General features: G+C 36.2%; 1 protein-coding gene across 6 annotated transcripts in view; it reads left to right on the plus strand.

Annotated features, from left to right (window-relative positions):
* Positions 1-24,803, plus strand: part of ARFIP1 (ADP ribosylation factor interacting protein 1) — a 108,850-nt gene that overhangs the window by 26,406 nt on the left and 57,641 nt on the right. For 5 of the 6 annotated variants that reach the window (XM_032332538.1, XM_032332534.1, XM_032332535.1 and 2 more), the window contains exon 2: positions 3,754-3,855. In XM_032332538.1, the coding sequence (XP_032188429.1) occupies positions 3,763-3,855 (93 nt within the window). In that variant the 5' untranslated portion in view covers positions 3,754-3,762. Of the gene's footprint in view, positions 1-3,753; positions 3,856-24,803 lie in introns of those variants that run through there. The other variant, XM_032332539.1, reaches the window with a different exon arrangement.

Consider the following 24,803-nt stretch of genomic DNA (forward strand, 5'->3'; position numbering starts at 1 on the left):
GTGTTTATTTTTATTTCCTTCCTACTGCTTACTGTGAGTTTAATTTGCTCTTTTTTTAATTTTCTTAGGGTGCATCCTTACTTAGATCATTGGCTTAAGATCTTCTATTCAAATGTAAGCATTTAAAAGCTATAAATTGCTCTCTTAGGTGCATCCCACAAACATTGTTTTTGTTATCATTCAGTTCAGCATATTTTTTTTCCCTCATGATTTCTTTTTTGTCCCATTAATTGTTTAGATGTACTATTTAATTTCCAGATTTGGTGATGGGGTCATGGATATCTTATTGCAATTGATTATAATTGATTATAATTTTTTGAAAGATTTTATTTATTTATTACAGAGAGCGAGCATGAGATGGGGGAGGGTCAGAGGGAGAAGCAGACTCTGATTGAGTCCCAGTATGGGACTTGATCCCAGTACCCTGGGATCACAACCCAAGCCAAAGGCATACGCTTAACCAGTTGAGCCACCCAGGTGCTTGCAGTTGATAGTAATTTAATTCTACTGCGGTCAGAGTACATATTTTATATCATTTTAATATTTTAAAATTTATCGAAGCTTATTTTATGCCCCCAAATAATGATGTTTTGCTAAACATGTCATGTTCATGTGAAAGTGATATATATCCTGCCATTACTGAGTTTACTATTCTATCAGTAAACTCAGTGTTTAGATCTTCTGTGTCTATACAGATTTTCTTTATCTAGTCGTTCTTTCAATTGCTATGAGTTTCATGGTAAGATCTCTGTGACTATGGACTTTTGTGTTTCTCCCTTTAATTCTGTCAATGTTTGTTTCATTTATTTTGAAACATATTATTGGGACCAACATACATATTTATGATTAGTACATACTCCTGATTAATTGATCCTCTTATCATTATGAAATGTCCCTCGTAGCTCTCCTAATGAAGCTCTAAAACAGATACTAATAAAGCTGCATTGACTCTCTAAGTCACCATCATCTCTTGCTTAGATTATTTTGTTAGCCTTCTAATTGTTCTCCTTACTGCTGCCATTGTTCACTTATAGTTTAATTCAACACAGCAGGAAAAGAATAATTTTTTAAAAACATAAGTCAGGCCATTTCATTCTTACGTTCAGAACCTTCAAGTGACTTCTTACTTCACTGAAAATAAAATCCAGAGTTCTTATGGTGGTCTTTAAAGCCACACAGGTTCTTGCCCCTGGCTGTCTTTTGACATTTCCTCTCTCTTCTTTCCTTGTTCTTCCCTCAAGGCACTTCACCTTCTTGTTTTTGCTTGAAAAGCTGAGCTTCTTCCCACCTTCTTGTCTTTGTACTTACTATTCCTCTGCCTAGAATGCTGTACTCCCCAATATTCTTATGACTTACTAACCTCTTCTGAGGTTTTCTCTGACCACTCTGTTTAGAACAGCACATGTGCACATATACATGCCCGTTAGCACTTACGACTGTGACATGCATATTTGTTTGTTTTTCCCCCCAACTAGAATGTAAGCTTGATGAGGATAGAATCTTGCCTGTTTTGTTCACCACTCTGTCTTGTGTGTCTGAAATTGTGCCTGTCACATTAAAGTGCTCAGTAGATCAGTTGAACCAGTGAGTATATGAATGAGGAATTACATCGTAACCAAGTTGCTTTACTTGCAATTTCTAGAATATACCAGACTCTTTTCCACTGTGCTCCTATTATTCTTATATTTAGAATCTTTCCTTTACTGTATCCCAATTTGTTATCCTGCAAGATTCAGCATAAATACCATTGCTGATTAAGTTTTCCCTCTTAATGCTCACCACTACATTGTTGAGTGCTTCCCTCTGGTGTTCACCCCACTGTATTATAGTTACTTATTCATTTTTTTGTCTGTATTACACTTTAGGTTTATGTCAACCTAAGACCTGATTTCTATTTTTGCTTTATCCCATGTACATTACTGGAAGATAGTAAATACCTGTTGAATCACCAGCTGCTTTTAGGAAAAAGAAAGTAAGAACTTACCTTACAATTGGAAAGAGTGGTGATTATTTTAGATAGCTAAATCTTAGTCTTCCAGGCTGAATTGGAGACCAAATAACTAGTGTCTCTTATTTGCAAGAGGCAGATACCTAACTCCAACAGCCACAGGCAATCTGAGTGTATTGTAAGGATGCAGTAGCAGTGAGGAAAATAGGAATCTCAAAAGAATCCATGATGCCAAGAACATTCAATGGAAAAAGGAAAATCTCTTCAACAGATGGTGCTGGGAAAGCTGGGTTATCCACATGCAAAAGAAGAAAGTTGGACCCTTATATACAAAATCAGCTCAGATTGGATCAGAGATCTAAATATGAGACCTAAAACTATAAAGCTCGGGGCGCGTGGGTGGCTAAGTGGGTTAAGCCTCTGCCTTCAGCTCAGATCATGGTTTCAGAGTCCTGGGACCGAGTCCCGTATCAAGCTGTCTGTTCAGCAGGGAGCCTGCTTCCCCTTTCTCTCTGCCTGCCTCTCTGCCTCTTGTGATCTCTCTCTCTCTTTCTCTGTGTGTCAAATAAATAAATAAAATCTTGAAAAGAAAAAACAACTATAAAACTCTTAGAAGAAAAAAACAGGGAAAACCATCATGACATTCTTTTGGCAAAGAATTCTTGAATATTATACCAGAAGCACTGGAAACAAAAGTAAAAATAGACAAATTGAACGACATTAAAACTGAAAATTTCTGTGCATCAAAGGACAAAATCAACAGAGTACAGAGTCTCTGTCATCAAAGGACAAAATCAACAGAGTATCTCCCATTCCATAGGTTACGATATTGGCAAACCATACTTCTGATGTGGTTATATCCAGAATAAGGAAGAACTCCTATAATTCAGTAATAAAAACACAACCCAATTTAGAAAATGGGCAAAGGACTTCAATAGACATTTCTCCAAAGGTGATATACAAATGGCCAATAGGCAGATGAAAAGGTGTTCAGTATTACTAATCATCAGGGAAATATAAGTCCAAACCATAAAGAGGTATTACTTCTTACCTGGTACAATAGTTACTACCAAAAAATAGTAAATATTGTTGGGAAGTATATGAAGAAATTGGATCCTTTGTGCACTCTTGGTGGGACTATAAAATGGTGTGACCATTATGGAAAACAGCATGCTATTTCTTCCAAAATTTAAAAATACAGTTGCCATATGATCTAGCAATCCTTCTTCTGGGTTTATTTCCAGAAGAATTAAAAACAGAATCTTGAAGCGATATCTGCATACCTGTGTTTATAGAAGCATTATTTACAATAGAAGCAATCCAAGTGTCCATTACTGGATGAATGGATAGATAAAATGTGGTATATACATACAATGGAATATTATTTAGCCTTAAAAGGGAAAAATTCTGATACATTTTAACAACATAGTTGAATATTGAGGACATTATGCCAAGTGAAATAAGCCAGTCACAAAGTCAAATACTATACAATTCCATTGATGAGGTATCCAGATTGGAATTTTATAGTAGTGTGAGGCACTGTGAGGCAAGGATATTGCCCACTGGGATTTACAAGTGACACTTTATTTTTAAACAAGAAATCTAAGTTGAGTGCAGTTTCAAATGCCAGATGCATATTTTATTAGGTTGCTATCATGTTTATACGTGTTAGGTAGGTTGTAATTATTTTTTAAGATGCTGTAATAATGGCTTTTAAGTGCTATAAACATGAATAGTCTTCTCAGTATTTGCCTTTTATGATTTGGTGTTATTTACAACTTTCTTTTTTTTTTTTTTTTTTTAAGGAGTCTAGCATGGCTCAAGAATCTCCCAAAAATTCAGCAGCAGAAATTCCAGTGACTAGTAATGGAGAAGTTGATGATTCTCATGAACATGGCTTTAATAGGGTAAGAATACTTTTCTTTCTCTTAATACAGAGAATCATGATAAGCCCTTAAATGTTGAGATGAAAGTAATAGAGTTTAATATAGGAATATTTTCTTAGACTGGCTGAAGTGTTAGGAATCTGTTACCATGTAGGGATGACTGTGTGAGTCATGTTAGTGAGTTGCCAAGATTAAGCTCCCAGCCAGTAAGCATTTAGGCTTTGATGTTATCATCAGTAATTCTGTTGTATGACCAGAATAAGAGTATATCTGATAACTTCGGCATATAACTTCATAAAACTATTTAATTTTATTTATGATAAGAAAAAATATTAACTCTAGGTTATCCTTTCAAAAATTGGCACTGATTTCTTTTCTTTGTGTCCTTAGTACATAATTCCTAAGGAGGCTTCTCCTGACTTTGCTATTCACTTTCTAAAGTGGCATATTGACTCTGTGGAAAATGAAACTTGAGGTGCTTTTAATTTTGATTAACTCTCATTAAATTGAAATTTAATGCATTTTAATGGAAACACCATAGATTTGGAGATAATGTGGGTGCAAATTTCCACTATGCCATTTCTAGCTGTATAATCTTAGGCAAGTATTTATTTAATCTCTTCTAATTCTTGTTTCTAATCACTATAAATGAGAATCTTACTTTCATGAGGATATTGATATTAAATAAGGTAAAGTGAGTAATATGCCTAGGATAGTCCTAGAAATGATGGTGATGATTATTATCTCTGGAGAGATTTACCCTAAATATCTTTTTATGACATTTGATACATGTATACAACTTTACTTTTTTTTTTTCCCACCATGGGGCTTGAACTCAGGACCATCCAGGTGCACCTGTACAACTTTAACTTTAAAAATGTAGTGTTTAGGGGCGCCTGGGTGGCTCAGTGGGTTAAAGCCTCTGCTTTTGGCTCAAGTCATGGTCCCAGGGTCCTGGGATCAAGCCCCACATCGGGCTCTCTGCTCAGCAGTGAGCCTGCTTCCCTCTTTCTCTGCCTGCCTCTCTGCCTACTTGTGATCTCTGTCTGTCAAATAAATAAATAAAATCTTAAAATATATATATATATATATACATATATACATATATATAGTGTTTGTATTTTTGAAAAAGTAATAGTTGAAAGAAACTTATTTTATAATTCAAATAAGACTCTTCAGTTCATAAGCTTGAGAATAAAATCTTTTATTTTTTAAAATCCTTTATTTTAATAAAAGGTGATATTTTAGATCAGGATTTCTTAATCTCAGCACTATGGACGTTTTGGGCTGGATAAACTCCTTGTTGTAGAGGGCTGACCTCTGCATATAGGATGGTTAAGAGCATCCCTGACCTGTTCTTCTAGATTCCAATAGCACCCCCCAGTTGTGACATACAAAAATGTCTCCAGACATTGCCAAATGACCCCTAGAGTTGAGGAGAAACCAGTTTCAGATAGATTGTTATAATTGATTTTAGTAAGTCCCACTGAATTTCATTTATTTTTGCCTTAGCAATTTTTTGGAAGCAATGATTATGTCTTCCGACTTCAGATTTATTTTCATTGCAAGTGTTTTATTTTGGTTTCTGAGCCCCTATGACCTAATATAGAATGACTCACAGAAGGAAGAGACCTTAAGTTCTGAACATAAAAAGGAAGTTTTCACTTCAGGTTTAGTTTTTCTTGTGTTTTAAAGTACTAAGAAATCTGCATAATAAGCTAATTTAAGTTACCGTCATTAGACTTTAGCAATTACTTTATAAACTTCTGTTAATTCAAATAACTCATTATACCAAGATTTTAGTTAATGATTGCTGCATTTTACTTTTGGTAACAGCTCCTTTTGCAAACCTATTCTGCAAATACTTTTTTTAAGATTTTATTAGAGCAAGAATGGGTGTGGGAGGCGCAAAGGGAGAGGGAGAAGTAGACTCCCCACTGAACAGGGAGCAATCAAGACTCTGAGATCATGACCTGAGCTGGAGGCAGACACTGAACCAACTGAGCCACCCAGGCGCCCCTTATTTTGCAAATATTTATCAGGTATCTGCTGTGTACCAGGTACAGAGATAGAGTAGTGAATAAAAACCACAAAAATGCCTGCCAGCAGGGAGTTGATATTCTAATAGGCAATCTAATGACTTCTGTCCAAGAAAAATGCCATACATGCAAAATGTTGCATTGTTCTGGAGATTCACCTGCCACCTTAAGCCTCTTCTTTTTCTTGTTTTTGTTTTGTTTTGTTTAGAGCTATAGCTTATACACAGTAAAAAGCACAGATTTTTGTTTGTTTTTTAAAAGCACAGGTGTTAATGGAGCACGTGGGTGGTTTAGTCTGTTAAGTGTCTGATTCTTGATTTTGGCTCAGCTCGTGATCACAGGGTTGTGAGATTGTACCCCATCAGGCTCCATGCTTAGTGGGGAGTCTGCTTTTCCCTTTCTCTCTCTGCTCTTCCCCCTGTGCACGTGTCTTCATGCATGCTTCTCTCTCTCTCTCAAATCAGTCTTTTAAAAACCCTCAAGATCATAGATTTAAAAAAAAAAAAAAAAAAAGCACAACTGTTCCATGTACAGCTTATGTGGAACCACCACCTATATCAAGATACAGAACATTTCTAGGACTTTAACTGGCTCTCTTCCCCTCTTCTAGGTAGTATACTTCCCTTCCTCCCAGGGTAATCACTGCTACTCTAACTTTATATCATAGATACTTTTAACTGTTCCCGACTACAAATAAATGGAATCATACATTATGTACTCTTTTTTGACTGGCTTAATTCTTTTCCATTGTAATGTAGTTTTCCATTGTGTTAATATACCACGATTTGTGTATCCATTCTGCAACTGATGGATACCTAGGTTGTTTCCAGTCCATGGCTAATATGAATAAAGCTGTTATGACTATTCTGGTTCAGGTCTTTTGGTGTACATGATCACCTATTTCCATTGGGTATATACTCTAGAATGGAATTGCCAGATACATGATGTTTGGCGTTGGTAGATATTGTTAACTAATTTTCCAAAGTGGTTGGACCAGTTGACAATCCTACCAGCAATGGATAAGAGTTCTAGATGTTAAACATCCTGACCAAATCTTAGTATTTTCATACTTTTTAATTTTAGCCATTCTGATGGTATCTCACTGTGGTTTTCATATGCATTTCCCTAATGACTAATGATGTTGAGTATACTTTCATATTCTCATTGACCATATTCTCAAAAACCATTTATCTTTTATGAAGCCCTTTCTCAAGTTTTTTGCCCATTTTTCTGTTGGGTGTGTGCCTTTTTCTAATAATTGGTAGGAGTTCTTTATATATTCTAAGTCATTTGTTTGGATATATATATTTCAGATATTTTCTTTCAGTTTGTGGCTTACTTTTGCACTCTGTTAATGGTATCTTTTGATGAACAAAAGTTGATAATTTTTAATGAAGTCCAATTATCAGTGTTTCCTTTTAGTGACTTTTATGACCCTTTTGAGAAATCTTTGCCCATCCCAGTATCATGAAGATACTCTTTTCTTCGGAATGTTTGTTTTGCTTCTCACACTTTGCTCTGTGATTCATCTTGAATTAATTTTTGTGTAACGTAGGGGTCAAGGGTTTTTGTTTTTTTTTTAACCCCTCATATGAATATCTAATTGCTATTCACTGTTTATTGAAAACATCCTTTCTGCACTGGAAGCTTTTGCTGTTAATCAGGTAATCATATATGTTTTATTCTATTTCTGGACTGTTTTATTTCTTGGTCTTTTATCCTTATATTATCCTTGTAATAATACCATACTGTAAGTTAATGACTACAGTAATTAAGTCTAGAACAAATATTATCTTTAACCCTAGCAACTAGTGGTTAATTCCTCTAGCTCTTTCTTTTTCTGGTTTGCCTTATACTTAAACTTATTCATGACTCCTCACTTAAGAACCTTTATTTGCCTTTGGGGCGCCTGGGTGGCTCAGTCAGTTAAGCATCCAGTTCTTGGGTTTAGCTCAGGTGATGATCTCAGAGTCCTGAGATCAACCTTGCAAAGGGTTCTGCACTGAGTATAGAGTCCACTTGAGATATTCTCTCCCTCTCTCCCTTTCAAATAAATAAAATTCTTTTAAAAGTGGGGGGATAACTGGGGAGGTACAGTTGGTTAAGTGTCCAACTCTTTATTTCAGTTTAGGTCAAGATCTCAGATTCATGGGATAGAGACCTGCCTCAGGCTTTAGGCTGAGCAAGGAGTCTATTTGTCCCCCTCTTGCTCTCCTACACCCTCTCTCTCTCAAAAGCTAAAAAAAAAAAAAGGAACCTTTATTTGCCTTTGAGTGGCACTGAAAAAAGTTTTTATCCTCTCAAATTTTTTTTTTTAAAGATTTTATTTATTTATTTGACAGACAGAGATCACAAGTAGGGAGAGAGGCAGGCAGAGAGAGAGGAGGAAGCAGGCTCCCTGCCAAGCAGAGAGCCTGATGTGGGGCTCGATCCCAGAACCCTGGGATCATGACCTGAGCCGAAGGCAGAGGCTTTAACCCACTGAGCCACCCAGGCGCCCCTATCCTCTCAAATTTTAACCTTAGAGTTGAGTCTTATTAGAGTGAAGTGAATTAAACCGTAACATATCTGTGTAAGCTCTTTGCTATCCAGTCAAAGCCAGCTAACTTACTGCTTTTTAAGTTTACTTACTGGCTAATGTCAAATTCTCTTTTTGGACATTCCTCTGCAGTGTTATTTCACTTTTGGGCGGTAAGAGAAGGAAAAAAGATGTTCTCCTGGAGGTCTCCTTTTATTGGATGTGAACTTTACCTGTGGGCAGGGTTCCTAAAGAATCAGTAATCCTTCAAGTAGTACACCCCACTTCGCTTCCTGAAGAAATTAAACGTCATAAAACTTGTTTCTGGTTGTACCTGCTCTCATTAAAAAGATATTCATCATGAGAGTCTCTTACATATTTAATATCCTTGAATTAAAATAACATTGGCTGTGTGATCCCTTTTACCATGAGTGAAAACAATATCTTAAAAACATCTTTCAATCATTTTGAATGAATTATACTTAAGACCTCATAGATATATTATTTACCTCAATTTTGTAATACTTTCCGTCCTTTATTTTTCTGAGCAATAAAAGGAAAATTGCTTTTAACTTCAGGTCCATATTCATATTTTAATATTGATAAAGTTTCATACAGAAAATAAGTGTGAAAATGTATTACTTATCTTTAGACTATTTTATAGGACTAGTAAAATGTCTTGTGTAAAACTGGATCATATCCAGAGTTTTGAGGTATTTTACTTATATACATCTTCCTTTTATACCTGTTTGATGTTTAAAATCATATAATGACTTTTATTTAAAAGTTTGTTGATTTATTTATTTATACCATACTGCATAATACCCTTCAACAAACAAAGTCCTATAAAATTAAGATGTTTATTAAGTTGTCCTATCTTGACTGGCCAGTTGGTGTCACTGTGGCATAGGCAGTGAATGTTTATCTCCTGGTTTTCTGTCTCCTTGCAGGTGTTTCATTCTTTATTTGGTTTCCGCTCTTAGTCTGTCCTACAAGAGGCCCTGTTTGGAAGCTAACTCAACATTTACATTCTGATTGTAATGAAAGAGCTTTTCCTAGAAATCCCCCGGTAACAGCTTAACGTATGTTAATATTTTGAGGTGTGTTACTCTTTTTCAAGATAAGGGGCAGCAACTATATAGAGAGATGATAGAATAATAGTCTTAATATTATAACAGTTTTTTACAGGAAAAATTTTTTTCTAAATAAAAATTCTTGTTTTTTAAAGATCAAGCAAATTTAATCTTAGAAGAATATAAATTATTCTTTGACTTGTAAACCATATATTTTAATTTATTCTGTTAAAGTCCTGGTCAAAATATTAGATTAAAAACAAGCAATTCATGACATGAATTAAAGAGAAGCAGCAAATATCAGCTCCACAAAGTTGAAACTTCTTGTTAAGTTATACTTGCCAAATTCAGTGAAATTATCCTAGTAGATAGAGTTAAAACAAAAACTTTTTCTGTGGTAGGCCCAAAACTAAAACCCATAATTTAGTTTTTTCTACCTGTGGACTTTTTCTCTGGAAAAATATACATATACACAAAACTGCCAAATTTTGCATTCAGTTTTAGAGAGTTTAGGACTCCCTGAACCCTGCCTATGGATCCTTAGTTTCCTGGGTCTTAAAAACTTCTGGTCTACAAGTTTTGAATTAAATCACAGGATTTTAGTTTAGTAGGAGTACTTTGCAGATCCCTGACTCCCACTACTTTACTTTACAGTTGAGGAAAAGGACCCTGGAGGTTGTGATGAAATTACCATTAAACTGGCTGTACCAAAGGCTTATGTGACTTGATTTAAGTAAAGTGAGGGCAATAATGTTTCCATTTGTTCATTACCTTATCTGCAGTGCTGCCACGTAAGAGATAAGCAAGGCTTTCATTAAACGTTCAGTGAATAAATGAGTGAATGAAAACACATGTTAAAGCCAGATTTAGAAACATGTTTCTAGACTTCTGTGCAACAAGAAGATGTACTATACTCTTAGACTTGATACATCCATCTTGTGTCCTTAATTTCCCAGCATGCATCATCATCATTGCTCTTGAAATTTTGTTTACGTGGTCTTTGTTGTTATTGTTCTAAGGTTTTTATTGAACTAAGTAGTTTCTCCATTCCCCTGTACTTATCAGTCTGGATAATAAACTCTAGCAGTCTGGAGAAGATTTGGGAAGGAACATAAGAATAAAAATGGTCAGAATGCTTGTTTTGGACATATTTCCTCCCCTCACCTCAGTGCTGTAACTGCCCACTTACTGATCTGCTTTTCCCAAGAGACTGAAATCAACTTTAGGGCAGAAACAGTGTGCACACAGCACAGTTGATGATTTCATAGTAGTTGCTCAATAAAGGAATGAATTCCAGTATGAGGACTTAAAAAATGTATCATGTTTTCTACTTCAATCATCCTCTCCTAGAGTTTGAATAGCATATGATGACAGTTTGTCTCCATATTATATATTATTCAGTATCACACATCTGCATTACGCACATCTGAAAAATTTAGTAGCTCCATCAGTAGCAACACTGATTTGATGGGGACTATTTCCAAAGGCCAGTTTTTACCAAATGTGTGTCATGTACCCTTTCAGAGGTATGGCAGATGTTTTTTCAAGGATTGTTTAACCCATGCAAATACTTAGTTTTCAAATAGAGAATATATTCTTAGTACTATTACCACAAATTAAGTTTTTAAATATGTGTTTATTGTATTTACATCTTTTATGTATTAACACCTAATTGGAATTTCTACTGAAAAGTGTGACTAAGGGGCGCCTGGGTGGCTCAGTAAGTTAAAGCCTCTGCCTTCCGCTCAGGTCATGATCCTAGGGTCCTAGGATCAAGCCCCACACTGGGTTCTCTGCTCAGCAGGGAGCCTGCTTCCTCCTCGCTCTTTGCCTGCCTCTCTGCCTGCTTGTGATCTCTGTCTGTCAAATAAATAAATAAAATTATTTTAAAAAGAAAAATGTGAATAAATACAATTTTTAATGAGGGGCTGAAGCCTTATCTATCCTAATTATAAGATATTGTGCCTATAAAATAGATAGTAGATTCTGTCTTTATTTATAAGCAAACTCTATCTTGAATAAGTTTTTTTGATTTCTAGTAGCAGTTGTTTTGAATGTAGATACATACGAATGTTCCCACAGTGATAAGTCTTTGAATTCAGCATTCCTTTGATGGAGGTTGGAAAGTGATATCATTCTTATCAAATTTCAGTACTATTTAAAATCTAGTTTAAGGGGGCATGAGGGGGAGTGGGTGAGGCCAAGAGGGTAGGCAGAAAACTATCAAAATGTAGTGATTCTGTAAGTTCTTGTTAAACGCTTGTTGACTGAATGAGAGGGGAAGTGGGAGAGATAGAGAGGAGACAGATTTTGTGTGTTTGTGTGTGTGTGTTGATAAAATGGAGAAAATAGATGAGTCGGGAGATTTGCTAACTTGTTCAAGTGGAATAACAGATACAGTAATTTGTGACCAAAAAGTGAGTTATTAGACTTAAAAATTCCAGAATTATTGCTTCCTGAGTAATGACAAGGTCCCAAAGAGTGGCCATGGGAATTCCAGTGGCTAAGAAGAATGGGGGATGAACGATGAAAGGAATTTAAGATGAAGAGGTTAATGAAATCTGAGATGAAAGTATAGGTTGGCTTGTACTTCATTAATCTAATCTATTTTTTATCTGCCCTCACACCTTTTTTGGCCCATTGTCCAACTACAAATTACCAAACCTATGTCAAACTACCAAATTTGGGCTTCCTACAAGTATACCAAGGAGAAAAAAAATTATACACATAGTAACAGACTGTTATTATACCACCCATCTTTCAGTATCAACATAGGTAGGCAAGCTCATGCAATAGATTTTATTTCATTTTAAATATTTCACAGTTTGTATTTAAAAAAAAAAAAAGGCAACAGACTACATACTGTGTCATTAGAGGCTATGTTTTTGATGAGCTATGAAAACTCAGCTTGGACCTTATATATCAGTTTGGAAAGAATTGCAGACTGAACATAGAATCATTGCATTCTCTGAAAGTGCCCAAGTGCATGCAAAAGATTGGGTACATCCAAAATAACGGTAAGAGTTGGGGATAGAGCAGAAAACCTGGATGTGCCGAAGCCCTCAATAAATATTTGAAGTTGGCTAAAAAGAAAGTAGATGGCCATGTTAAGGTGGGAAAGAGGGCAGGGAGGTAATGCGGCCCACAATGTGGGATGGAAATGTGGGATGGGAGTCAGTAATGTACAAATATGCAAAAACAATTCTCTACAGCAGAGTTCCTAAAATGTAGACAAAGGATTAGCTGTGTCAGCGTCACCTGGCTTACTTGAAATTCTGGCTCCTTGGCTTCATACTCCAATTTAATGAGATCATAGTGGACAGCTGAGAAGAAGCTGAGTTTTATTAATACATTCTCAGGTGGTTCTTACCCAAACTAAAGTTTGAGAACTGGTAGTTTAGAAGTATCAGTGGAGAGCTGAGGGTCCTGGAATCAAGCCCCCATCGGGCTTTCTGCTCGGTAGGGAGCCTGCTTCTTCCTCTCTCTCTGCCTGCCTCTCTGCCTACTTGTGATCTCTCTCGTCAAATAAATAAATAAAATCTTAAAAAAAAGAAAGAAAGAAAGAAAAAATCAGCACCCCTTCCCATTATATGGAATCTGTCACTACAAATACTATTTTGTGTCCTCAAAAGAACTTAAAATGTACATGAAACTTTTTTACCAAATATAATGTTTTTACCAAAAGCATTATATTTGTTTTAGCTTAATTGTTTGAAAATTTGTTTTTAAAATATTAAATGCTGCATATTAACCTAATGCTTTACTAGAAAGTTAACTTTATATTTATTCCATTTTATTTTATAATTAAGCGTGATTTTGCTAAGTCCTAAACTTTGGCTTGAATGTCAGTGACATAAAAATGCAAATTAGGGATTTTATGTTGTTGGGTATAGTGGGCTCATTGTTGCTGAAATCCACTCTGGAAACCGTAAGGGTAAATGCAGTAGCAGATACTTTAAAAGTTACTAAGCAAGGCACAGCTTTATAACTGAGTCACTTTAAAAAAGAAATTAAGAATCATGTAAAAGCACATTTTAGGTTTTTGTGAGTTATGAGGCTAAATTATATTACTTAGTATGTATTTTACAAAAAAAAAACAAAAATAGTCAACAAGCTCATAAAGTACAGAGTGTTAACCTCATAAGTCCTACGTTCCTCTCACATAACCCCATATCACTTTGTGTTACATTCAACTGCTAGACAACTATCAAATTGATAATTCTGTTCAGAATCTGAATGGACCCATTTGTACCACTTGTGGTTAGGTTCCTTCTGTTAGTGATGGTTTAGGCATAGAAAGGCCTTAGTGCTTGTCAGATTTCACAGCTGTTTTACATAAAGGTTTTTTTTCTGGAAGAACTCTTGTTTGTTGAGTAAAAGATGCCTAAGAGATAATTGGGAGGGGTCTGAGTGAGATGTAATATCCTCAGAAAACTAGTTGTGTCTTCCAGAGGCGGTGCATGAGAAGACCGAAGGCATCCCTCTAACTTCTTGAAAACTTAGATAATCAGAGATATCATGTTTACTGTGTAACTTCTTACCAACTACTACTGCTGTATCTCTTTCCTGGGAATTTACACCGTGCTTTGTGACTGGACAGATGATTCAAATGAGTAATGTTCTTTCCAGAGAAGTTCCAAGAACACAGCAAACACAACTGCCCTGAACCTGTATGCCATTTTTATTTTGTTTTCATGTGCCTTTTTTTTTTTAAGAATTTATTTATTTATTTGACAGAGCACAAGTAGGGAGAGCAGTAGGCAGAGGGAGTGGGAGAAGCAGCCTTCCTGCTGAGATAGGAGCCCGATGTGGGACTCGATCCCAGGACCCAAAGGCAGATGCTTAACCAACTGAGCCACTGAGCCACCCCCACACCCGCCGTGTGCTTTTTTATTCTTCATATTTTGAAGAGTGTCTTTGATACTTATTTTCTTAGAGCCAAAAAGTTATCAAGACTGTGAGCAAGGCAGCATTCAAGGAAACCATTCCAAAAATAGGTTGACCTTAATGACCAGACTTGAAAAGTATAAAAAATGTCTTCGTAGTTTGACAGTATTTATTTTGTAAGTGGTATATTTGTCTTTCAGAGAGAAGAGATTGTCTGGTTTTAATGTAAATATGAATAAAAGGATTATTAATATTTAAAACTAGAAACTACTGATTTAGTATGGGACGCCTGGGTGGCTCAGTTGGTTGGACGACTGCATTCGGCTCGGGTCATGATCCTGGAGTCCCGGGATCGAGTCCCGCATCGGACTCCCAGCTCCATGGGGAGTCTGCTTCTCTCTCTGACCTCCTCGCTCATGCTCTCTCTCACTGTCTCTCTCTCAAGTAAATAAATAAAATCTTTTAAAAAAAAATAAAAATAAAAAATAAAAAAAAAAAACTGGAAAGGTAAAGATCATTTATTCCATGAAATGAACAGACTCAGAGATTTGGTTTAAAAATAGGAAATAAATCTGAGTGTAATGATTTTTCTTTTCAATTCTAAATTTAGATGAAAAGGATTTTGTCCTGTGACAAAGAAGTTTTAAGTGACATTAGGAAATAAAAAGGAATGAAACAGTTAATTTCTTTTGTACTCTTAGGAAATAACAAGTTGAGAGTGTATTTGCTTTAGTGTTTAAACTTCAGCAGATTGTGAAATAATGATTTTTAAAAGGCATTTCTTTAAATCTTTTAGAAAACATAGAAGCTAAAATAAATTCTAAGTCTCCAGTAAACTGCTTGTAGTTATTTACATTTACTATACGTTACCGTTAATATTGTTTCTTAAAGCCTAGCCTAACTATATTACTAGTTAGTGACTAAATGACACATTTTTGTGTCCGAGTTTTTTCATCTGTAGAACAGTAGTGATAGTACCACTTAGCAGTATTATCAAGATGAAACAGATTTTATATAGATTTTCTTTTACCACATTTTAATTAAATGATGGCAGTCTCCCAACAACACAGCTCAGATTTAAGTCTCCCTGGTATATTAACTATAATTAGATAAAGGACACTCTTCACTGCTAGCACTAGAGTCCATAAATCGTTATGTGAATAACAGAGGTAAATCATGATTATCGACTAATCATGTCACTTCTTTCAAAGTCTTGGTAATCGGTTGCTGCATATCTGTTACTCTGTTTTTACAAACGGCAAACTATGTGGTAGTATTACCTTCTTGTCTCATCATAAATCCATGTGACATTTTCCAAATGTGGATGATCAGAAGGGAATGGGTGAATAAAGATGGAAGTGCATCAAACAAATGAAAAATGATAACACTGAAAAAAGTGAAAATCAGTCAAACCTAGATGGAGTTTTGGAAGAAATAGCTGACTATAGGGATGTTGATTGACACTGCCATTGCTGGAGAGACTCTGGATTTGATCCGGAAGAATTTAGTGAAGGCTCACTGATTAACATAAACAAGGAAGGAGCTTTAACATTGTGACAAATTTTTGAAGGTTGTGGAATAATCAATATTTTCCATAAATCACTTTGCACAGGTTCAGCTTGCTGGATCATTTTTACAGTCCTACACTGGAATGCAAAGTGAGGACTGCCTATACATTAAAGTACTTAGAACAATTCCTAGCACATTGTAAGTGTTCAAGAAATGTTTTTCACTGTAATTAGCGATAACATTAATTGGTTGTAATGATGATTGTAGTGAGGGAGAGGGATGCCTAACATTAACTGTGGGGTGCTTTATCTATATTAATTATCTCACCTGATTTTCACAGGTGTCAGAGAACTCTGAGGTAACTTTTAGACTCTTTTTACAGCTGAGCAGACAGACTAAGAAAGTTTTTAAGTACTTGTCTAGGATTCACATAGCCACTAACTAGGAAAGCTGGTATTCCAATAAAGTCTGTCTGAATTATCTTTCCAGATTTTTCATGTTTCTAGCAATAGTTGGTTCTTGATGAGACTATGACAGTCTTTAAAAAGTGATTTAAGAGTCTTTGCTATTGATAAACATCTTTAAAATATGCCATAATAAATTCAAAAGATAATTGCATAGGGAATTCTAATTAGGATGAAAAAAGCAAGAATAAATGTTTGCAGCTGACTTGTATTTATTATTGTGTTTTTGTGCTGTTATTTTATGGGTTTTTTTGTCCCCATAATGATTAGCAATAAGACTTTTAAAATTAAGGAAAAAATTGTTATAGCTTTGCTTGGATAATATATTGGAATAGATACCCTTTTTAAGGCCAATTCAAAGAGATGTCCTCGGTAAAGTTAATGTTAATTGGTTTTCTATTTTGGGGTATACCTGTCACCTGCATTGGTTTATATAGCAGTTTCTTTTGGTTTTGCTAATGAAAAACTCTGGATGCTGAGTGTGCATAATTTTTAACCACTATTTCTTAATGTTTTTATTAAATATTAGATATAAAAGAGTATTGACAGAAAATGTATAAGATACAGAGAATAACAATAGAAATGAAAGGCATCAAGATTGGGAAGGAAGAGATCAAACTATTTCTGTTTACAGACAATGTGGTCTTATATATAGAAACTCCTAAGGAATACACACACATATACTCACACACAAATTATTAGAACCAGTAAGTTCAGCAAAGTTGTGAGATACAAGAGCATTATTGCAAAACCCAATTTATTTTTAAAAATAAATAATGCAAAAACAAAATTAAGGAAAAAATTTCAGTACTCAGGAATATGTGCAAGACTTGTATACTGAAAGCTATAGAACACTATTGAAAAAAGCTAAAAATCTAAGTTAAGTGGAAAGACATCTCATGTTTATGGATCAGAAGACTTAACTCATTAAAGTGCCAGTGCTCACCAAATTGATCATATTCAACATAATTTCTATCAAATCCTGTTTTTTTATAGAAATCGACAAACTGGTCATATGTAAAATCAAGAGATCCAGAAAAAGTCTTGAAAAAGATAAACAGTCTTAGAGCCCACTGATTTTAGAACTTACTACAAAGCTACATTAATCAAACAGTATGGTACTCACATAAGGAAGATACAGGCCAGTGGAGCAGAATTGAGAGTTCAGAAATAGACCCTTACATTTGTGTTCAGTTGAATTTCACCAATGGTGGCAAAAGTTTTCAATGAGGAGAGGATAGTCTTTAAGAAATGGGACAACTGGATATCCATATGCAAATAATGAAGTTGAATGCAGACCTCACACCATATTCAGAAATTAACTGAATGGGCATCTCGCTGGCTTGGTCAGTGGATCATGCAACTCTTAATCTTAGGATTGTGAGTTTGAACCCCATGTTGGGTGAAGAGCTAACTTAAAAATAAACTCTTAAAAAAATTTAAGATGAATCAAAGATTTAAATATAAGAACTACAGTTATAAAATTCTTAGAATAAAAACAGATATAAATCTTTATGACTTTGGATTAAGCACTTGAGTTCCTTAGATACAACACCAAAAACATAAGCAACAAAAGAAAAAATAGATAAATTGGACTTAATCAAAATTTAAAACTTTTGTGCTTCAAAGAACACCATGAAGAAAATTAAAAGGCAACTACCAGAATGGGAAAAAAATATTTGCAGATCATACATTTGATAAGGGAATTGTGTCTTAAAGCTCACATGGTTCACTCCCAAACACTGCTTCCAGGAATCTGCTCACCCAAAGTAGCATTTGATGCCCTTCGTTCTGTATCTCTCTTACCCTGCCTTAAAAAAAACAAACTTAACTTACTACTTGTTACTTACAGCACTTTTATTGACATACATTTATTTGTTTATCGGGCTCCTTCCCCTTCCTTCCCCCATGTGAGTCTAATTTGGGCAGAGACTGTTTCTACACTGCTCTGTCTCTAGCTAGAGCAGGGGCTGTTATTGGTGTTCATTAAATGTTGGGACAATGAATGTATTTTTTTTTAATATTTATTTATTTATTTATTGAATGTATTTTTTTTTAAAATAAATAAATCCTTTATGTTCCAGAGCTCAAGCAGTACTTTCTCTTTTCCTATTTGGCCCTCATAGTTTAGTCCCTCTTCTGAATTCCTGAGATACCTCTTGTCTTTACTTTGGCAACAAGTTTAACTTTTATATTAATATTTGTGATTCTTGTCTCTCTGATGAGGCAAGGACTGTACCTTAACCTTTTTCTTTGCCTCGAAGGTCTAGCATACAGCTAGAGTCAGCAAATACTCATTAAATTTAAAAATAAACCTATTGCTATAGCAGCTTCTTTTTTTTTTTTTTTTTTTTTATTTCCAGCATAACAGTATTCATTATTTTTGCACCACACCCCGTGCTCCATGCAATCCGTGCCCTCTATAATACCCACCACCTGGTACCCCAACCTCCCACCCCCCGTCCCTTCAAAACCCTCAGATTGTTTTTCAGAGTCCATAGTCTCTCATGGTTCACCTCCCCTTCCAATTTCCCCCAACTCCCTTCTCCACTCTAAGTCCCCATGTCCTCCATGCTATTTGTTATGCTCCACAAATAAGTGAAACCATATGATAATTGACTCTCTCTGCTTGACTTATTTCACTCAGCATAATCTCTTCCAGTCCCGTCCATGTTGCTACGAAAGTTGGGTATTCATCCTTTCTGATGGAGGCATAATACTCTATCCCCAGGGGTACAGGTCTGTGAATCACCAGGTTTACACACTTCACAGCACTCACCAAAGCACATACCCTCCCCAATGTCCATAATCCCACCCCCTTCTCCCAAACCCCCTCCCCCCAGCAACCCTCAGTTTGTTTTGTGAGATTAAAAGTCACTTATGGTTTGTCTCCCTCCCAATCCCATCTTGTTTCATTTATTCTTCTCCTACCCACTTAAGCCCCCATGTTGCATCACCACTTCCTCATATCAAGGAGATCATATGATAGTTGTCTTTCTCTGCTTGACTTATTTCGCTAAGCATGATACGCTCTAGTTCCATCCATGTTGTCGCAAATGGCAAGATTTCATTTCTTTTGATGGTTGCATAGTATTCCATTGTGTATATATACCACATCTTCTTGATCCATTCATCTGTTGATGGACATCTAGGTTCTTTCCATAGTTTGGCTATTGTGGACATTGCTGCTATAAACATTCGGGTGCACGTGCCCCTTTGGATCACTACGTTTGTATCCTTAGGGTAAATACCCAATAGTGCAATTGCTGGGTCATAGGGCAGTTCTATTTTCAACATTTTGAGGAACCTCCATGCTGTTTTCCAGAGTGGCTGCACCAGCTTGCATTCCCACCAACAGTGTAGGAGGGTTCCCCTTTCTCCGCATCCTCGCCAGCATCTGTCATTTCCTGACTTGTTGATTTTAGCCATTCTGACTGGTGTGAGGTGATATCTCATTGTGGTTTTGATTTGTATTTCCCTGATGCCGAGTGATATGGAGCACTTTTTCATGTGTCTGTTGGCCATCTGGATGTCTTCTTTGCAGAAATGTCTGTTCATGTCCTCTGCCCATTTCTTGATTGGATTATTTGTTCTTTGGGTGTTGAGTTTGCTAAGTTCTTTATAGATTCTGGACACTAGTCCTTTATCTGATATGTCATTTGCAAATATCTTCTCCCATTCTGTCAGTTGTCTTTTGATTTTGTTAACTGTTTCCTTTGCTGTGCAAAAGCTTTTGATCTTGATGAAATCCCAATAGTTCATTTTTGCCCTTGCTTCCCTTGCCTTTTGCGTTGTTCCTAGGAAGATGTTGCTGCGGTTGAGGTCAAAGAGGTTGCTGCCTGTGTTCTCCTCAAGGATTTTGATGGATTCCTTTCGCACATTGAGGTCCTTCATCCATTTTGAGTCTATTTTTGTGTGTGGTGTAAGGAAATGGTCCAATTTCATTTTTCTACATGTGGCTGTCCAATTTTCCCAGCACCATTTATTGAAGAGGCTGTCTTTTTGCCATTGGACATTCTTTCCTGCTTTGTCGAAGATTAGTTGACCATAGAGTTGAGGGTCTATTTCTGGGCTCTCTATTCTGTTCCATTGATCTATGTGTTTGTTTTTGTGCCAGTACCATGCTGTCTTGATGACGACAGCTTTGTAATAGAGCTTGAAGTCCGGAATTGTGATGCCACCAACGTTGGCTTTCTTTTTCAATATCCCTTTGGCTATTCGAGGTCTTTTCTGGTTCCATATAAATTTTAGCATTATTTGTTCCATTTCTTTGAAAAAGATGGATGGTACTTTGATAGGAATTGCATTAAATGTGTAGATTGCTTTAGGTAGCATAGACATTTTCACAATATTTATTCTTCCAATCCAGGAGCATGGAACATTTTTCCATTTCTTCGTGTCTTCCTCAATTTCTTTCATGAGTACTTTATAGTTTTCTGAGTATAGATTCTGTGTCTCTTTGGTTAGGTTTATTCCTAGGTATCTTATGGTTTTGGGTGCAATTGTAAATGGGATTGACTCCTTAATTTCTCTTTCTTCTGTCTTGCTGTTGGTGTAGAGAAATGCAACTGATTTCTGTGCATTGATTTTATATCCTGACACTTTACTGAATTCCTGTATAAGTTCTAGCAGTTTTGGAGTGGAGTCTTTTGGGTTTTCCACATATAGTATCATATCATCTGCGAAGAGTGATAATTTGACTTCTTCTTTGCCGATTTGGATGCCTTTAATTTCCTTTTGTTGTCTGATTGCTGAGGCTAGGACCTCTAGTACTATGTTGAATAGCAGTGGTGATAATGGACATCCTGCCGTGTTCCTGACCTTAGCGGAAAAGCTTTCAGTTTTTCTCCATTGAGAATGATATTTGCGGTGGGTTTTTCATAGATGGCTTTGATGATATTGAGGTATGTGCCCTCTATCCCTACACTTTGAAGAGTTTTGATCAGGAAGGGATGCTGTACTTTGTCAAATGTTTTTTCAGCATCTATTGAGAGTATCATATGGTTCTTGTTCTTTCTTTTATTGATGTGTTGTATCACATTGACTGATTTGCGGATGTTGAACCAACCTTGCAGCCCTGGAATAAATCCCACTTGGTCGTGGTGAATAATCTTTTTAATGTACTGTTGAATCCTATTGGCTAGTATTTTGTTGAGTATTTTCGCATCTGTGTTCATCAAGGATATCGGTCTATAGCTCTCTTTTTTGGTGGGATCCTTATCTGGTTTTAGGATCAAGGTGATGCTGGCCTCATAAAATGAGTTTGGAAGTTTTCCTTCCATTTCTATTTTTTGGAACAGTTTCAGGAGAATAGGAATTAGTTCTTCTTTAAATGTTTGGTAGAATTCCCCCGGGAAGCCGTCTGGCCCTGGGCTTTTGTTTGTTTGGAGATTTTTAATGACTGTTTCAATCTCCTTACTGGTTATGGGTCTGTTCAGGCTTTCTATTTCTTCCTGGTTCAGTTGTGGTAGTTTATATGTTTCTAGGAATGCATCCATTTCTTCCAGATTGTCAAATTTATTGGCGTAGAGTTGCTCATAGTATGTTCTTATAATAGTTTGTATTTCTTTGGTGTTAGTTGTGATCTCTCCTCTTTCATTCATGATTTTATTTATTTGGGTCCTTTCTCTTTTCTTTTTGATAAGTCAGGCCAGGGGTTTATCAATTTTATTAATTCTTTCAAAGAACCAGCTCCTAGTTTCGTTGATTTGTTCTATTGTTTTTTTGGTTTCTATTTCATTGATTTCTGCTCTGATCTTTATGATTTCTCTTCTCCTGCTGGGCTTAGGGTTTCTTTCTTGTTCTTTCTCCAGCTCCTTTAGGTGTAGGGTTAGGTTGTGTACCTGAGACCTTTCTTGTTTCTTGAGAAAGGCTTGTACCGCTATATATTTTCCTCTCAGGACTGCCTTTGTTGTGTCCCACAGATTTTGAACCGTTGTATTTTCATTATCATTTGTTTCCATGATTTTTTTCAATTCTTCTTTAATTTCCCGGTTGACCCATTCATTCTTTAGAAGGATGCTGTTTAGTCTCCATGTATTTGGGTTCTTTCCAAACTTCCTTTTGTGGTTGAGTTCTAGCTTTAGAGCATTGTGGTCTGAAAATATGCAGGGAATGATCCCAATCTTTTGATACCGGTTGAGTCCTGATTTAGGACCGAGGATGTGATCTATTCTGGAGAATGTTCCATGTGCACTAGAGAAGAATGTGTATTCTGTTGCTTTGGGATGAAATATTCTGAATATATCTGTGATGTCCATCTGGTCCAGTGTATCGTTTAAGGCCTTTATTTCCTTGCTGATCTTTTGCTTGGATGATCTGTCCATTTCAGTGAGGGGAGTGTTAAAGTCCCCTACTATTATTGTATTATTGTTGATGTGTTTCTTTGATTTTGTTATTAATTGGTTATAGTTGGCTGCTCCCACGTTGGGGGCATAGATATTTAAAATTGTTAAATCTTCTTGTTGGACAGACCCTTTGAGTATGATATAGTGTCCTTCCTCATCTCTTATTATAGTCTTTGGCTTAAAATCTAATTGATCTGATATAAGGATTGCCACTCCTGCTTTCTTCTGATGTCCATTAGCATGGTAAATTCTTTTCCACCCCCTCACTTTAAATCTGGAGGTGTCTTCGGGCTTAAAATGAGTTTCTTGGAGGCAACATATAGATGGGTTTTGTTTTTTTATCCATTCTGATACCCTGTGTCTTTTGACAGGGGCATTTAGCCCATTAACATTCAGGGTAACTATTGAGAGATATGAATTTAGTGCCATTGTATTGCCTGTAAGTTGACTGTTACTGTATATGGTCTCTGTTCCTTTCTGATCTACCATTTGTAGGCTCTCTCTTTGCTTAGAGGACCCCTTTCAATATTTCCTGTAGAGCTGGTTTGGTATTTGCAAATTCTTTCAGTTTTTGTTTGTCCTGGAAGCTTTTAATCTCTCCTTCTATTTTCAATGATAGCCTAGCTGGATATAGTATTCTTGGCTGCATGTTTTTCTCGTTTAGTGCTCTGAAAATATCATGCCAGCTCTTTCTGGCCTGCCAGGTCTCTGTGGATAAGTCAGCTGCCAATCTAATATTTTTACCATTGTATGTTACAGACCTCTTTTCCCGGGCTGCTTTCAGGATTTTCTCTTTGTCACTGAGACTTGTAAATTTTACTATTAGGTGACGGGGTGTGAGCCTATTCCTATTGATTTTGAGGGGCGTTCTCTGAACCTCCTGAATTTTGATGCTCGTTCCCTTTGCCATATTGGGGAAATTCTCCCCAATAATTCTCTCCAGTATACCTTCTGCTCCCCTCTCTCTTTCTTCTTCTTCTGGAATCCCAATTATTCTAATGTTGTTTCGTCTTATGGTGTCACTTATCTCTCGAATTCTCCCCTTGTGGTCCAGTAGCTGTTTGTCCCTCTTTTGCTCAGCTTCTTTATTCTCTGTCATTTGGTCTTCTATATCACTAATTCTTTCTTCTGCCTCATTTATCCTAGCAGTGAGAGCCTCCATTTTTGATTGCACTTCATTAGTAGCTTTTTTTATTTCAACTTGGTTAGATTTTAGTTCTTTTATTTCTCCAGAAAGGGCTTTTATATCTCTCAAGAGGGTTTCTCTAATATCTTCCATGCCTTTTTCGAGCCCGGCTAGAACCTTGAGAATTGTCATTCTGAACTCTAGATCTGACATATTACCAATGTCTGTATTGATTAGGTCCCTAGCCTTTGGTACTGCCTCTTGTTCTTTTTTTTGTGTTGAATTTTTCCGTCTTGTCATTTTGTCCAGATAAGAGTATATGAAGGGGCAAGTAAAATACTAAAAGGGTGGCAACAACCCCAGGAAAAAATGCTTTAACCAAATTAGAAGAGATCCAAAATCGTGAGGGGGGAGAAAGGGGATAAAAAGAGGTTCAAAAAGGAAGAAAGAAAAGAAAAGAAAAAAAAAAAAAGAAAAAAGAAAAGAATTAAAAAAAAAAAAGGAAAACACCTAAGAAAAATGTAAAAAAGAAAAAATATATATATTAGATAAACTAGTAAAAAATCGTTAAAAAAGAAAAAGGTAACAGTTAAAAAAAAAAAAATTTTACCCGAAGGCGAGAAAAAAAAAAAAACAAAAAATGAAAAAGAAAAAAATTAAATTAACTGCAAGACTAAAAAAAAAATCACAGGGAAAAAGCCATGAGTTCCGTGCTTGGCTTTCTCCTCCTCTGGAATTCTGCTGCTCTCCTTGGTATTGAAACCGCACTCCTTGGTAGGTGAACTTGGTCTCGGCTGGATTTCTTGTTGATCTTCTGGGGGAGGGGCCTGTTGTAGTGATTCTCAAGTGTCTTTGCCCCAGGCGGAATTACACCGCCCTTACCCGGGGCCGGGGTGAGTAATCCGCTCGGGTTTGCTTTCAGGAGCTTTTGTTCCCTGAGCGCTTTCCGTAGAGTTCCGGAGGACGGGAATACAAATGGCGGCCTCCTGGTCTCCGGCCCGGAGGA

Source organism: Mustela erminea, chromosome 2, assembly GCF_009829155.1.
Source record: "Mustela erminea isolate mMusErm1 chromosome 2, mMusErm1.Pri, whole genome shotgun sequence".
Taxonomy (NCBI): Eukaryota; Metazoa; Chordata; class Mammalia; order Carnivora; family Mustelidae; genus Mustela; species Mustela erminea.